This window comes from Rhamphochromis longiceps, linkage group LG3, assembly GCF_057381845.1.
Source record: "Rhamphochromis longiceps isolate RC_006_pf linkage group LG3, R_longiceps_female_GT1.1, whole genome shotgun sequence".
In the NCBI taxonomy this organism is placed as follows: Eukaryota; Metazoa; Chordata; class Actinopteri; order Cichliformes; family Cichlidae; genus Rhamphochromis; species Rhamphochromis longiceps.
The window spans coordinates 13,460,542-13,475,165 of NC_140559.1; the positions used below are offsets into that span (position 1 = coordinate 13,460,542).

At 40.0% G+C, this 14,624-nt stretch overlaps 4 protein-coding genes across 7 annotated transcripts in view; all 4 read left to right on the forward strand.

Moving 5' to 3' along the window:
- Nucleotides 1-14,624, forward strand: part of LOC146672997 (protein NLRC3-like) — a 151,130-nt gene that overhangs the window by 113,464 nt on the left and 23,042 nt on the right. The window lies entirely within an intron of this gene.
- The window catches only part of LOC146672998 (protein NLRC3-like), an 85,234-nt gene that overhangs the window by 49,488 nt on the left and 21,122 nt on the right, over nt 1-14,624 (forward strand). The gene's annotated exons all lie outside the window — the stretch shown is intronic.
- Nucleotides 1,688-14,624, forward strand: part of LOC146673000 (NLR family CARD domain-containing protein 3-like) — a 235,930-nt gene continuing 222,993 nt past the window's right edge. The window contains exon 1 of one of the 3 annotated variants that reach the window (XM_085401395.1): nt 1,688-1,729. The gene's annotated coding sequence lies outside the window, so the exon portion shown is untranslated. Of the gene's footprint in view, nt 1,730-4,115; nt 4,209-14,624 lie in introns of those variants that run through there. The other 2 variants (XM_085401396.1, XM_085401393.1) reach the window with 2 other exon arrangements.
- Nucleotides 1,692-14,624, forward strand: part of LOC146673001 (uncharacterized) — a 33,957-nt gene continuing 21,024 nt past the window's right edge. The window contains exons 1-6 of the mRNA XM_085401361.1: nt 1,692-1,729; nt 4,111-4,208; nt 8,362-8,465; nt 8,550-8,669; nt 10,364-10,483; nt 14,256-14,375. Of these exons, the coding sequence (XP_085257487.1) occupies nt 8,389-8,465; nt 8,550-8,669; nt 10,364-10,483; nt 14,256-14,375 (437 nt within the window). The 5' untranslated portion in view covers nt 1,692-1,729; nt 4,111-4,208; nt 8,362-8,388. The remainder of the gene's footprint in view (nt 1,730-4,110; nt 4,209-8,361; nt 8,466-8,549; nt 8,670-10,363; nt 10,484-14,255; nt 14,376-14,624) is intronic.

The following is a 14,624-nucleotide window of genomic DNA, read 5'->3' on the forward strand; positions in this document are numbered from 1 at the left end:
CCTGACAGACTAAACAGCATAAGGACTGCTACACAAGAGGACAAAGCACTACAGATCCTCATAGATACAATTCACAGAGGTTGGCCGACAGACAAAAGAGACACTGACGGTGACATCAGACCATACTTCTCATTCCAGGATGAACTGAGTAGTCAGGATGGACTTGTGTTTAGAGGTGAACGTGTTGTTGTCCCGACTACCATGAGACAGGAGATCATAACTAGACTACACTCGACACACCTAGGTGTAGAAGGTTGTCTAAGGAGAGCCAGAGAGTGTGTGTATTGGTTAGGCATGAACGAACAAATTAAGACTTATATGACTAAGTGTGACATCTGCAGGTCAGTTGACTACAGACAGCAGAAAGAGACTTTGGTCTCACCTGAGATCCCGACTAGACCATGGGCTAAGGTGGGCTCAGACCTGTTCATGTTTGACAACAAGGACTACCTTATCACAGTGGACTACTATTCAAACTTCTGGGAAATTGACTATCTCCCGGAAACTAAGTCCAGCACAGTGAATAGAAAGCTGAAGGCTCACTTTGCCAGACAGGGCATCCCGGACATTGTTGTTTCAGATAATGGACCACAGTATACGTCCGGTGAGTTTCTGAGATTTAGTCGACTGTGGGATTTCCAGCACAAAACGTCTTCACCAGGTTACCCCCAGAGTAACGGGAAGGCTGAATCAGCAGTGAAGACAGCAAAGAGGCTGCTGATTTTCAGCTTTTCAGCCCTTTGTCTGGGTGCTAATCCAGCTGTGTGTGTTTGTGATGACAGTAAATAAATGTCAGACTTACAGCTCCTTTTTACTGCATTAAAGTGATGACTTCAGCGCTTTGACATGGATGGCAGTGAAAGCAGGAAATGACAAATGTAGCACAACAGCAGCGTTTAACACGTATGAGCTGGAAACAGAAACTCTGGTATGAACATCAGTCATAGAACAGCTTACAGCGTCTTTTGCTCTGCTACAGTTTAGATGGATTTGCATTAAAGAGGCAAAGAGACTAAAATTGTTAGGGTTAGGAGGTCAAAAGTCAGAACTGCTGTGGGTCTGAGGGCAGCTTCACGCTGGAGAAGGATGGAGTCTGACCTGAGCCAGTGTTTGACATGAACGCATCAGCACTGCTGTCAGTGAGCCCAACGACAGCCGTTAGCATCATTTCAGTGTTTCAGTCATTTAAAAACACTTCCTGTCTCTGTGGTGGTTACAGTGACATGATGCAGTTTGCATTTTCACCTCCAGAGGGCGACAAATCAGCACAGACAGAGAGCTCCATTCAAACTTTGCTGCCATCAGTAATAATGCTTCAAATATAATCATCAGTGTTTGAGCAGCTATGATATCAGGGACAATCTAGACATGTGTGACAATACTGAACATGTCACATGACCCTCCTTAAACTGCACTTTCATTCATGACTTCAACATGTTGAAATGAGCTTGAAGAAACGTCAGTTTACTGCTGAAATATTCAACCGCTGCAGGAAAAAGAACAACAAAGTGATGACAGATGTTTGTGTTTCAAACAGGAAAACCAACAGAAAAAAATCACAACCTGTCAGAGATTTGGGAGTTTCCGAGGTTCACCTGAACGCAGCATATAGGGTTTCGATGGACCTGAGTGTCCTCAAACGCCTCTTTGGGTGTTTCTCCTTCTTTCCAAGATTCGTCTTTCCTGAAATTCGTGGAGCTTGTTGTTGGTGTGTGTGTTTGAAGAAACTGTAAGTTTGCTTTGTTTCCTCCTTTAACAGTTTGTCTTTAGGAACTTTACTGTTTGTTCAGCTCACGTTTGGTTTCTTCACACAACAAACTGTGTTTTTATTTCTGTTCTCTCCATTAAAGTCAGCGTGTAACGTTTTCCTGGCTAACAGGGACACACCAAACGAGCAACAGCTAATGGAGAGAGTCTGAGCTCCGCTTTTTATATTCACAGAGACAGCGGGAGATAGTCAACTTATTATTATTTTATATCGTTATAGCTTATATTTAGATCACTGACCTTACTCACTCACTGGCTTAAAACGACTGCGTCATAAACTGTTGGCTCTGTTCCAGCAGCCTATTCACTCCAAAGCAGAGACAGGACCGTGGAGCAGGGTTTGCATTTCAAGTGTGACTGACTGGATTATGCTGGGCAGACACTGGGCGATTTTTGACTCATTTTGAGCCGATTTTTCAGTCGTGCGACCGTTTTGGTGATCGGCCCGAGTTTCGCCTTCATCGTGCGTCGTGCATCGTGTAGTATACGTGGGGTAGCGAGAAGCGATTAACACCTCACGACCACCTCCCGATCATCAATCGCTTGGTCATAAAAAATTAAACCTGTTTGAAATCCTGTCGGCTGTCATGAGCGTGTCACCGCAGCATCTCACACTGCGCACGCGCAAAAACAGAAACGAAAGTGAAAAGACGGCGCAGCACGGCAGTGCGGCGTGTGATCTGGACACAAGAGATGGAGGCACAACTTGTAGGACTATGGCTCATCCGAGCCTTTTCGATGTGTCCTCACAAAATCATCACCACAACAACCGTGAAAATAATTGGATGGACATCGCTGCTCAATCACAGCTGATCAATGTTTTTCATTAGTAATTTAGCAAAGTTGATGGTGGTGGCGTGTCTGTGTGAGTGAAAGACAGAGAGAGCGAGCGACAGAATTTCTGTTATAAGCTTCATGTTATGGACGCACAGTGTGAGCACTCGGGTCGATCAGAGCATCGGGCGGTATAGTGTGAGACCTGCATCGGGACCTATGAACTTCTAACCCCTGCGAGTCAATCTTACAGTTCGAGCAGAAGCTGAGACTGAAAAAATCGCACAGTGTCTGCCCAGCTTTAGACGAAACAAAAGTTGCTATATTTGACTTAATGTGTTTGGTTAATCACTCAAACTATTTAGAAATGATATGCACATCAGTAATCAATTTTAATTTTAATAGACATCACAATAAAGTTTTGCATTTTTTCTTAAGGGGAATTATATTTAGAAAATATTTTTACTTTTAAAAATGACATTGTAGGGATGTAAAAGCATTGACTTGTAGAATAATGTTATGGCATCTATTTGAATAGTAAGACTCACCAATAAAAGACACTTATATCTGTACAAATTAGACATAATTTGGGCCAAATTACAGATGTTATTCAGTCTGTGTATTTCAGTGTAAAATAACATTTGTTAACATGTAGATTTTTTGTAAGTTTTTCTTTATTAAAATTTGGGGAATTAAACTGAATTGAGTTCTGTCCTTTTTTCATAGGACAGATATATTTTTGTTGAAACAGAACAACAGTTACTGTAAAAATGAAAGAAATGCAGCAAACAATTGATTTGGGGATTATATTTTGTTTTTTCACCTCTTATGATCTTGCAATTACTTAATTCAGAATAGATCCATTGTTTCTAATGAATGTTAAAAAATACGAATGCAAGCTCTGTTTGAATGGCGGAGTGACTCAGATGGTTGGATCCAGTTGTGCTGAACGTTCTTTATCCACTGCGTGATAATGCTGACAGTATGGACAAACATGTATATCTCTGTATTTTTACAATTCTGGAGGTTTCATTGTATGTAACAGTGCTGCTATGATCTAATATTTCTGCACAACTGGGCTGTTTGAATTTAAAAAAAGCTGAGAAAATGCACTTTAAGCTCATGGTCACTGTAAAACTGTAACATAAATATAGTTTGGCTAAATAGCTGAACTATTAAAAACTGTGTGGTATTGGTCAAATGTTCTAAGCTCTAAGCTGCATTTCAATGTTAATATCACCCAGTAGTTTCCCATGTGAGTACATGTAGTTAATAGCAGTTTAAAATAAGGACTTTGACTTAAAAAGACTTTGATCAGTGTTTCTACAGCAGCTCTGAGAACCTTTTTTTCTAAATCCTCTAAATTCCAGATCTCAATCATCTTTATGTAGCCTGTTGTACTGTTCATGGTCTCAGTAAAGTTTATTTGAAAATAAAAGAGACTGAAGTCATGCAGAAAACTGAAGAGGCGAAAGTCCCTCTGTGTGCTGTATTCAGGATCAACACTCCTAGATTAATTCAGAAATTAATCTAATCTAAAATCTCCTCCTCCCACCTGTCCTGCTCCAGGTGGAGTCCCGCCTCCTTCCAGGAAGCCGCCCACCTGTGTGTCCGTGTTTAGTGTCCAGGTGTGGAGCTTGTTGTTGGTGTGCGTGTTTGAAGAAACTGTAAGTTTGCGTTGTTTCCTCCTTTAACAGTTTGACTGTTTGTCTCTGTGATGTTTGGACCTGATGTTCAGCTCTTATTTCAGGACAAACTTTGATCACTCTTGTGTTTGAAGACAAATCCACATGATTATAGATTATTGATTGAATCAGACAATTTGATGAACAGCTGATGTTTCATTGATTTCTTTACTTTTTTTATTCGGAAGAAAACTGTCGTCTCTCCATTAAAGTCAAACACACAGCAGTGTATTTCTGTTTCCTGCTAGTCTTTTCAAAATAAAATATCAGTATTGTACCAGCACAGGCATCCTTTCACTCCCACTACCTCTGCCTGGCTGAATCAGCTCCTTGTTGGCGTTGGTGTTTAGTCCCATTCATACACTCATTCAGACTCTGCACAGTGATTTGCTGACAGACACACATTACTTTGTGGTTTCTTGGCTTCATTAAAACTGTGAGCATCATCTACAGACTGTGTGCTCTACCTCCTTTGTCACAGACTTTGGAGCTGGGCTGTGACAGAAATAGACAAAGGTTTTATGTCTTTACAAGTCAGCATGTAAACTTTCCTTCGCCTTAAACTCCGTCTGAGCAGTCAGACAGCATATTTTGAGTGAAGACATGAAGGTGTGGCCTGCGCGCGCACAGATATGCAAAGACAAGAAGCTGCAGTTAATTCCAGTTTGAAGTAAGACTCTAAGATCAGTTTGTACACAGACAGTAAAAAGCTGCATTAAGATGAAGGAAAAGCTGTGAGTGAAGCTCCTCGTTCATGTGATTTGTTTTCATTAAAGGGACATTTTTTCTGCTTCCGTTGGAGACACTTTTACTCTGTGTTTGATGGAGTGTTTGTTGTTTCTGAATCATGAGCTGCAGTAAAGATGACTTCTGTTTATCACGTTCATTGTTCACATGTTGTTCAATGAACTTGACTCTTGCTTTAAAAAGGAATGCTTCTATTTTCCTTTTTGTCTTTTTACTTCCTCTTACTGTGAAAATCTGCCTCCTCTCCTCCCTGTCTCTTTTGTCATTAAGCTTGAGCTCTGACTCCTGATAGTAGCTCTGTTTTTCAGTAAGAGGTACAGTAAGCTTGGAGTTTCATACTTGTTTGTAGATACGTGAATTTCAGTCAGCAGTACACACTACTGAGGATGGGAAGATGTTGAATTGTGAAAATGTGACAAAGCTCAGCTCCATCTTATTACATACAGGACTAATTACAGTATTTTCATCCATCTATCCATGCTACAATAGGGCGAGAGGCAAAGTATTTGCTAGATACACAGAAGTCAGAGCTCATCAAACACAGAGAAACAGAAACCTTCTCAGTATCAGCAAGCAGCTGAACAAACAGGTCAATCAGAAAAAAGAATAATAGGAAAACAATAGGGAGGACAAGAGTCCACAAATGAAGAGACAGGGGAGTGTCCAACAATGGTGCAAGACCAGGAGAGAGAGGCCAGCAACAGAGTGAAGCAATTCAGGGGACTTGGTATGGGAACAGCATTGGCTGAGGAGATGGGACTCCCTGGGAGAAAGAGGAGGGAGCCAGCGGCAGACCTGTTCAGGGGACCAGAGGCCAGTAATGGAGTGCCCCGTTTACTGAGGAGGTGGCCAGTCAAGACAGCAGTGGTGGAACACTTCTGGTGATGCAGGCAACTGAAACCATCTGGAGGGTGATGGAAGTGAGTCTGAGAGGGCAGAAAGCTTGTGTGTGGGGCTGTTCAGCAATATACACAATCTCACCGTAAGAGCAGGGTCCTCAGTCTTGGTGGAGACACCCAGTGGCTGATAGTCTCTTAGGGGACCCTGGGCAGAGCAACAGTATCTTGGAAAGCAAGCACAGGTCTACAACTGGCAGTCTGTGAGTCAGCTGGCTCAGGAACACAAGAAGAGGTTTCTGGGACCCAACCAAAAGACAAAACGTTATGCAGGCCCAGACACAGGCTCTAGCTGCAGTGTGTAAAACCGACAACACGAGCCCCACTTTCACCTGGAAGAGATAGCTTGGGGCCCAGTGGTGGCAGGCTCTATATTCTCAGTCCACATCTCCACCAAAAACTAAGCTGTTGAGGAGCACACTGGGGAGCTGGAGAGTTGGACCTCTAAGGCTGGTGAAGAGCCAGCAGGCTAAGGGAGTGGCCAGTGAAAAGCTGAGCAATCATGGAGAGCTCAGATGAAGACAATCAGGCTCACAGGAGGAAGAAAGGTTCCTAGTAAACTTCAAATCAAATCTGCTGAAAATAAGTCAACATTTATTCAATACGTGGGAAGTTACAAAATTTTATTTAACATGTCTGTGCTTGTGTTATTTTATAAACAATTTTCCAAATGCTTTGTGGGACAAAACAAAACAAAAAACACAAACACCCCCAAAGGGTGTTTGGAGGTAGAAAAACACACGCCAAGGCAGAAACCCTCTGTCGTGGATTGTGGATGTGTGGCAGGCAGAGAGTGGACCCAGGATGCAGGACTCACAGATGAAAGTAAACCCAAAATCAAAGTTTTATTGGCTGGTAAAAGGTAGAACAAACAAAACCTTAATAATAACAAGGCGAGGCAGTGCTTGTCAAAAACTAACTTGCAAACAGATGGATGGACACTCTCACACCATAAAGGAGGACGAAACAAAACACAGAGGGAGACGCAGACCTTATATGGGGGGGGGGGGACTTGGTACACTTGGGGAATACAGCAGAACAGAACAGAACAGACACACACAAGACAAGTGGTTGTCAAAAGAGGAAGTGAGTAACACACAGATATATGAACTTGACATTGATAGAAAGGTAAACAAACATAGAGACATGACTGACTGAGGAAACAAGATGAACTATAGAGGCAGACAAACCATGTAGGTAGGTAAGAACACATGGAGGAAAGGCTGACGTCCACAGGAGACTGACAACAAGACACAAAGATAAGATGAGGACAAACAAGACACAAAAGGGAACCAAGACCATAAGAGCATGGAGAACAAAACTCAGAAGTAGCAGGGAACAATATAATACTCAAATAACAATATATTGAACTAAAACACGAGTCATCTCAAATCCAATTTCCTGTTAGTGTGTGATCAGAGTCCGGGACTGAGAGCAGCAGCAGAGTTAGTTGACGGTGAGCAGTTGAATTCTGTGGATTACTGTGGATCCACTTCCTGATGACTAAAGGCAGCTTTTCCTGCCTCCATCAGTCTGTGGAGGAGGCGGAGTGGAGCTGCTGCTCTCCCCTCACTGACACAACAACAGCCGCTCGAGAGACTCAGAGATCCACTTGTGTTAAGGAGAAAGCAGGAGATATTATTATTATTGTTATTATTGATGTTATTATAGATGTAGCTTAGATATAGATTAAACATGTAGGCCTGATTTAAAATACTGCGTCACAAACTAACTTCATCTAAATAGAAACTCGTGTCAGAAAACACGGTTGTTGCTGCACTTGTTGCATGTTGGTAATAAAACTGACTGGATAACGCTGGTTTTAAAACAGTTTGTTTTGTGAAATGTTATATGATAAACCACATTGCTTGGCTGAATGTTTCGGTGTGGGTTTACGTGGGACTTTATGAAGTAATATTTAAATCAGATGTAGCACTGATTGAGCTTGCATCACAAAGTCTGTGCTCCAACAAAGGGTTTTCACAAGGAAAGGTGGCTGGTGCATTAGGTGTTGCATTTCTTATGTAATATTCACGGCATGAGACTGAAGAAAACTTATGTTCAGCCTCTAATCCTTAAACCATTTACAAATGGCTACATATCACAAACAACTGAATTAAAATAAGTCAGATGTTAAACTGCAACATGCAAAAACGAATTTTTCAGCTTGTTTTGATGACCAAGTACTTTGAAAATACTATTTGTATTAAAATAATAGCGATGATGTTGATGCACAATAAAGTATTTATACAATAATATGCAGCATCAATTTCTATCTGTTAAAAAAAGAAAGAAATTCACTTCAGTCAAACTGTAGATTTTATAGATGTTATTTAACTCTCAGTATTTCGGTTTGAAACAGGAAAAATTGGGGAAAATGCTCCGAAATGCAAATTACAAATTAAGCTGACAAAGAAATAAAGTTGCTGATATTTGAAGAAAATGAGGATTTCAGTTGATGTGCACATGAATGATTTGTGTTTCCTCTGCAGGTAGAAAGTGTGTGTGAGCTGAGCAGCATGGATCAGTGTGAGGACAGAGAGGAGGGAGTCCCTCCCTCTAAAAGAGCCAGAAAGAGCCAGACCAAAGCTCAGAGGTGAGATGACCATCTCTAACTGTCCATGACTCTTCTCCATGTCACAGCTCAGCACTCACATCACTGCTCCATCATTATTCACAGGAAGAAACGAGGAACTAAACGCAAACATGAACCTGGACCCAGCTCTGTGTCTGTAAAGAGTGACCAGTCTATGAAGGCAGTAGTTGGTTTTAAAGTCCAGCCTCTGTCTGCTGCAGAGAGGTGAGATGTTAATAACATGAACTCTTTGGGAGCTGATTTAACTGCTTGATGGTGTTTGGTTGTTAAACAAAAAGAAAAAAAAGTGGGAGTGGTTTTAAGCAGGAATAAGATTTCATTATTCATCCAAGAATTAGTTACTTGTTAGAAGGACAAAATGTTTTTCCCACTCAAAATGTAACATTTAGATTAACAGAATGTTAAGAAAACGACTACGACTTTAATTGTGAGATGAGTTATTTCTTACATGGAATAAAGCCATTACTGTTTTTAAGAAATCCCTGAAATAGCTGCTACTCATCAAACTGTTTAATTTCAGTTAACCCTTTAGAGCCGATCGGAGCGGGCACGCTCTGTTTTGCGTAACTATTTTTAAATCCCGGTAGCTCTGCAACCACGTAAGCTAGCGCAAAAATTTTTTTTGCATATGAAACCGGAGGAGTTGTACTTACATCTTATGCCATCAGCTTGTCCTCGGTCACAGTTTCCTTCCACATAAAGCTTTGCAAAAACTGCATAAAAAGCGCTTGCAGCAACAAAAACATAATATTCCAGAAACACGCTTTGCCGATCCGATCAGCTGTTCATAACACTTCCTACGTTGGAATAGACATCAGCGCGAACTTTTGCATGTCCGCCATTACCTGCCCAAAACCGGAAGTGACGTCATTTTCGCGGAAATGTAGTCTTTTTTACTATCAGGGCCTCATGAGCTTATACTTGTGTTTTTAAAAGTTATCTTTGACTTTATGACTTTCTGTGTCGTTTCTGGGATGCTGAGGACTCATATTGCACTGCTGGAAATAGTTTATTTTGATGCATATGCTGCTTTTTTGCAAATTTGCAGTATAATATTTATTTTCGTTTTTCCTGCAGTGTATAAAAATTGGTGTATTTCAAAAATAAAATTATGAAGACACTCAAAATAAATTTCCTGTGGTGGGAAACTATTTTGTGCAACTTTTTTGTATTTACAGTTTTGAGGGATAAACCTCTTAAATTTCTCTAACTACAAATATATGTTAAAAAAGCAAAAACGATTTTCAATTTTTTTGTAGTTTATTGCACTTTTTTGCAATTTATGTAATTACTATGCACTTAATGAATACATATTATTAAAATCTGGGCTATAATGGTTGTGTTGATGTATAGCAACTTGAAATGCTCCCAAAAATGGCTCCACAGCATGTAAAAATATAATATAAGCTCTGGCGGACTTGGTTCTATGGTAGGTCTTAAAGGGTTAAACCGTTAGTGATAGGGTTTAAATAGTTTAAATAGTTTCTTGGGAAAGGCTGATGAGCTCTACTGTCAAAGGCCAGTCCCACCAAATCGTAGAGCCAGATTGAGGCAGGATTTGTATATATAGACTGAGGACCAGAGGGGGAGTCTATGAGATGTGTCCCACTCCTGAAATGCAGATCAATTATCTCCACTCAAAGGAAGTCACTGAGCGAGGAATCTATTTATTCTATAAAACGTATCCAACATGTACATTCATCAATAGTCCTGCACAGTGTAAATGACTGTGTTTACCTCTGGGTGGCGCTCTGTTCTTACACTGCCAACACTAGCTTGGAGTTTCCTTCTGCTCATGCTCATCCTGAAAACCTGTTTCTCTTTGGGATGATGAAGATATTCTAATTCTTCATCAGCTTCTCTGGCTGCAAATGAAAAACACAACTTTTCCTCTCCAGCAGGATCAAGGAGAGACCTGCTGGACGTGAACCTGGACCCAGCTGTGTGTCCGTAAAGAGTGACCAGTCTAAATATGACCTTATTGATTTTAAAGGACTGCAGTCGTCTGCTGCAGAGAGGTGAGCTGTTAGTAACATAAACTCTTTGAGAGGTGATTAACTGCTTGATGTAGTTGGAAATGTTGGATGTTGTCTTTGCTGGAGAGACTTTCCTATTTCTGATGTAAGTATAAGATGCCAAGTTTTCAGCTAATAACCCTTTGGGATCACCTTGTTGGCACGAAAATGCCATTTTATATGTTTTTGTGTTTTATGTGTATTTAAATCAGGGTGCTAGTAACAACATTCTCAGAGATACAAGTTAAAATTGGTTCTTTGTGTAGGCACAACACTTGTTCATCCATTGAGTTTGGCGCTTTTTTTAATAGGTCAGTGTTAAGTAGCCTAACCACCCCCAATGGTTCAAGGACTGAACTGAAACTTAAAAAGAAAAGTCAGAAAGGCCTTCTAAAAGCCAAAGTTATAATAAAGAAGCAAAATAAAAGCATCCATATCAAGCATCTTGTTACTAGAGATGGCACGATACCACTTTTTGATGTCCGATACCGATACCGATATCATAAATTTGGATATCTGCCGATACCGATATGAATCCGATATAGTGTTTTTTAATCAACAAAACTGTTTTTTTAAATATCTTGCTGCATTTTGCAAGTCTGCAAGTTCATACTCAAGTTTAAAACAACAACTACACTAAAGCTATTCTGTTATACCTGTATACAAAAAAAAAATATTTCATAGTTCAGCAATACTGATCAATCTAATAAACTTAAACCTACACCATCCTCCCTATTCTGGTATTTTAAAGAGTACTTAGCGTAAATATTAAGCAACCTAACTAATAGGGTTCCAACTCCCAGCAACAACATAAATAAATAAAAAATAGGGAACCACCCCTCACGCGCCACCTCATGATGCTTAATAGACGTAATCAACCTTAATTTGATGCAGTGTGAAAAAAAATGCACAGAAATCAATTATTTTTCAAGAAATATTAAATAGATTCAACATCTTTCTTCAACAAAATTGCAGACTGCACAGATGGTACCTTCCCAAAGGAAAAAGTACTATAGCTTACTAGGGTATATATATTAGACTTAATAGTCACTATATACAGTAATTGACTTCTATTCATTTTACATCAAATTAAAACTTTGTGTGTCAGATAATTATTTATTAAAAGCTCGACATTTTAAATGAGAATAAGAAAGAAAAGTATGTCTTTGTGCCCCCTTTTCCCCTGTTAATGCCCTATCGGCCCCCCTGGCTAAACTTTGCTAGATCCGCCCCTGCACAGTTACCAGCCGTCAGCTACGTAGAAAAAGATCCTGGTGTAGAAAGTAATATTAAATAAAATCTAACAACAGCTTATCAAGCTTAAACGTGCTGCTGTTGTTCAGCCGCTGGTTTCCTCTTTCTGGTGCAAAGTGGGCCAAAAACAAACAAGAGAGACGGACTCGCGACAGAAAAGCCGATCAGCTGATCATTAAGCAGTTTCATGATTGAAGTAGCAGCAAGAAGAGGCAGTCGCTTGTTAAGCTTAACGCAGGAATGCTTTACAAACATTCAGAGATGGACTTACACACTTGCTTTACTTCTCTCGGGGATAACTTTGTCGGAGATGAAATGCCGGGTTGCTAGCGAAGCTCCACATGCTATCCAGACCACCGACAGGTCCCGCATGCCACAGCCGCTCTATCAGGTGATGCATACTGCTCCGACGTGCTAACGTTCTGAGGCGAGTTACGGCGTGTTGCAAGTTTTGTGAGGTGCTTTCGTGATATTTAATGGATCGGATTACATTTTTTATTTTTCTCCAATATCCGATCCAGTAATTTAGGTCAGTATCGGACCGATACCGATACGTAATATCGGATCGGTCCATCTCTACTTGTTACACACTTGTACCTACACTGACTGTGAGCTGAGCTAAAACACAGGTGACCTACACTAAATGGTGCACTTGAATGCATTCTTTGTGAACCACAGTTCTGCACTGCCCAGTACACGGCTACTAATGTAGAGCTTTGTGTTAATTGATAGTTTTACAAATATTTCCAGATTCTGCAAAGGAAAACAAACTAAACAAAAACAACAATTGACATGGCTCTTTCTCACTCACAGTGCCTTGTAAAAGTAGTTATACCCTTGAACCTTTCCATATTGTACAAACACAAACTTAAGTATATTTCACTGGGATTTTATGTTGTACATCAACAGAAATGAATGCGTAAATTAAAATCCATTTTTATACAAATACAAATGTAAAAAGTGTCGAATGCATACAGGATGTATGCAGCCCCCATCCCTGAATCAGTACTTTTATTGAACCACCCTTGATTTGCAGTTAAAGCAAATCAAAGCTACAAAAGTTGTTGCGATAAATCTCTACAAGCTTTGCACACCTGGAGACCATCCATTCTCTCCCGCTTAACCTTATCAGAGCCTTATCCTCTTTAATGTGTTTTTGTTGTCTGTCAATAACACTAAAAAGTTTGAGCATACTCTTTAGTGTTATTGACAGAAACTGATACTAGGTTTTAATTTCACATTTAGGATGTTAAGTTTTACTTGCATCCTTAGTGTAGTTTATGAGGTAACTTATTTAATTAAAGGTAAAACCCCATAAGGAGGAGAACCACCTGGCTCATACCTGAGGAGAAAGGATTTACTTCAATAAACTTTAAATACCCAAGCAAACCATTACAACAGTGCAAACTGACAAAACAAGAGCTGAAAACTATGAGAGCATAAAAATTCTTCAGCAAGCACTGACAGTTCTTAGTTGTCAGTCCAATTTCGCTGCAGGTAACTGCAAGTGACAAAATAAAAGGGCTTCATCAATTAGTGAGTTAAAATTACAAACTTATTTTGATGCAAAAAATCATGGGTACAAGATGAGCCTGACATCAACATGTATGTAAAAATGACACTTGAGATATCTTCTAACCTGTTTTGAGCATCAACTTGTCCCACGTAGTGGTATGGCCAGTTTTAAAGTTTACCCAGAATGCATTTCATGAAGTTTTTTTCCAGTTAATTATCAGAAAAACAGGTCAAACATCCAGGATACCAGTGCATGTTTCTGCTCCTCTTCATCTTAGACATTAAATTGGTGGAGTTTATTGGAACTGTAGTATACTACTGAATACTAATACTGGATAAAATAAGTGTTCAGTCCAGGCTTAAATAATTCTTTGACAATGTTTTATCAGATGTATGGCTAGTACGTTGAATGTTTTAGTGACTACTGAATACAATGCAGGTTGGAAAGTGACTTTAATTGTGAGATGAGTTGTTTCTTACATGGAATAAAGCCATTACTGTTTTTAAGAAATCCCTGAAATAGCTGCTACTCATCAAACTGTTTAATTTCAGTTAAACCGTTAGTGATAGGGTTTAAATAGTTTAAATAGTTTCTTGGGAAAGGCTGATGAGCTCTACTGTCAAAGGCCAGTCCCACCAAATCGTAGAGCCAGATTGAGGCAGGATTTGTATATATAGACTGAGGACCAGAGGGGGAGTCTATGAGATGTGTCCCACTCCTGAAATGCAGATCAATTATCTCCACTCAAAGGAAGTCACTGAGCGAGGAATCTATTTATTCTATAAAACGTATCCAACATGTACATTCATCAATAGTCCTGCACAGTGTAAATGACTGTGTTTACCTCTGGGTGGCGCTCTGTTCTTACACTGCCAACACTAGCTTGGAGTTTCCTTCTGCTCATGCTCATCCTGAAAACCTGTTTCTCTTTGGGATGATGAAGATATTCTAATTCTTCATCAGCTTCTCTGGCTGCAAATGAAAAACACAACTTTTCCTCTCCAGCAGGATCAAGGAGAGACCTGCTGGACGTGAACCTGGACCCAGCTGTGTGTCCGTAAAGAGTGACCAGTCTAAATATGACCTTATTGATTTTAAAGGACTGCAGTCGTCTGCTGCAGAGAGGTGAGCTGTTAGTAACATAAACTCTTTGAGAGGTGATTAACTGCTTGATGTAGTTGGAAATGTTGGATGTTGTCTTTGCTGGAGAGACTTTCCTATTTCTGATGTAAGTATAAGATGCCAAGTTTTCAGCTAATAACCCTTTGGGATCACCTTGTTGGCACGAAAATGCCATTTTATATGTTTTTGTGTTTTATGTGTATTTAAATCAGGGTGCTAGTAACAACATTCTCAGAGATACAAGTTAAAATT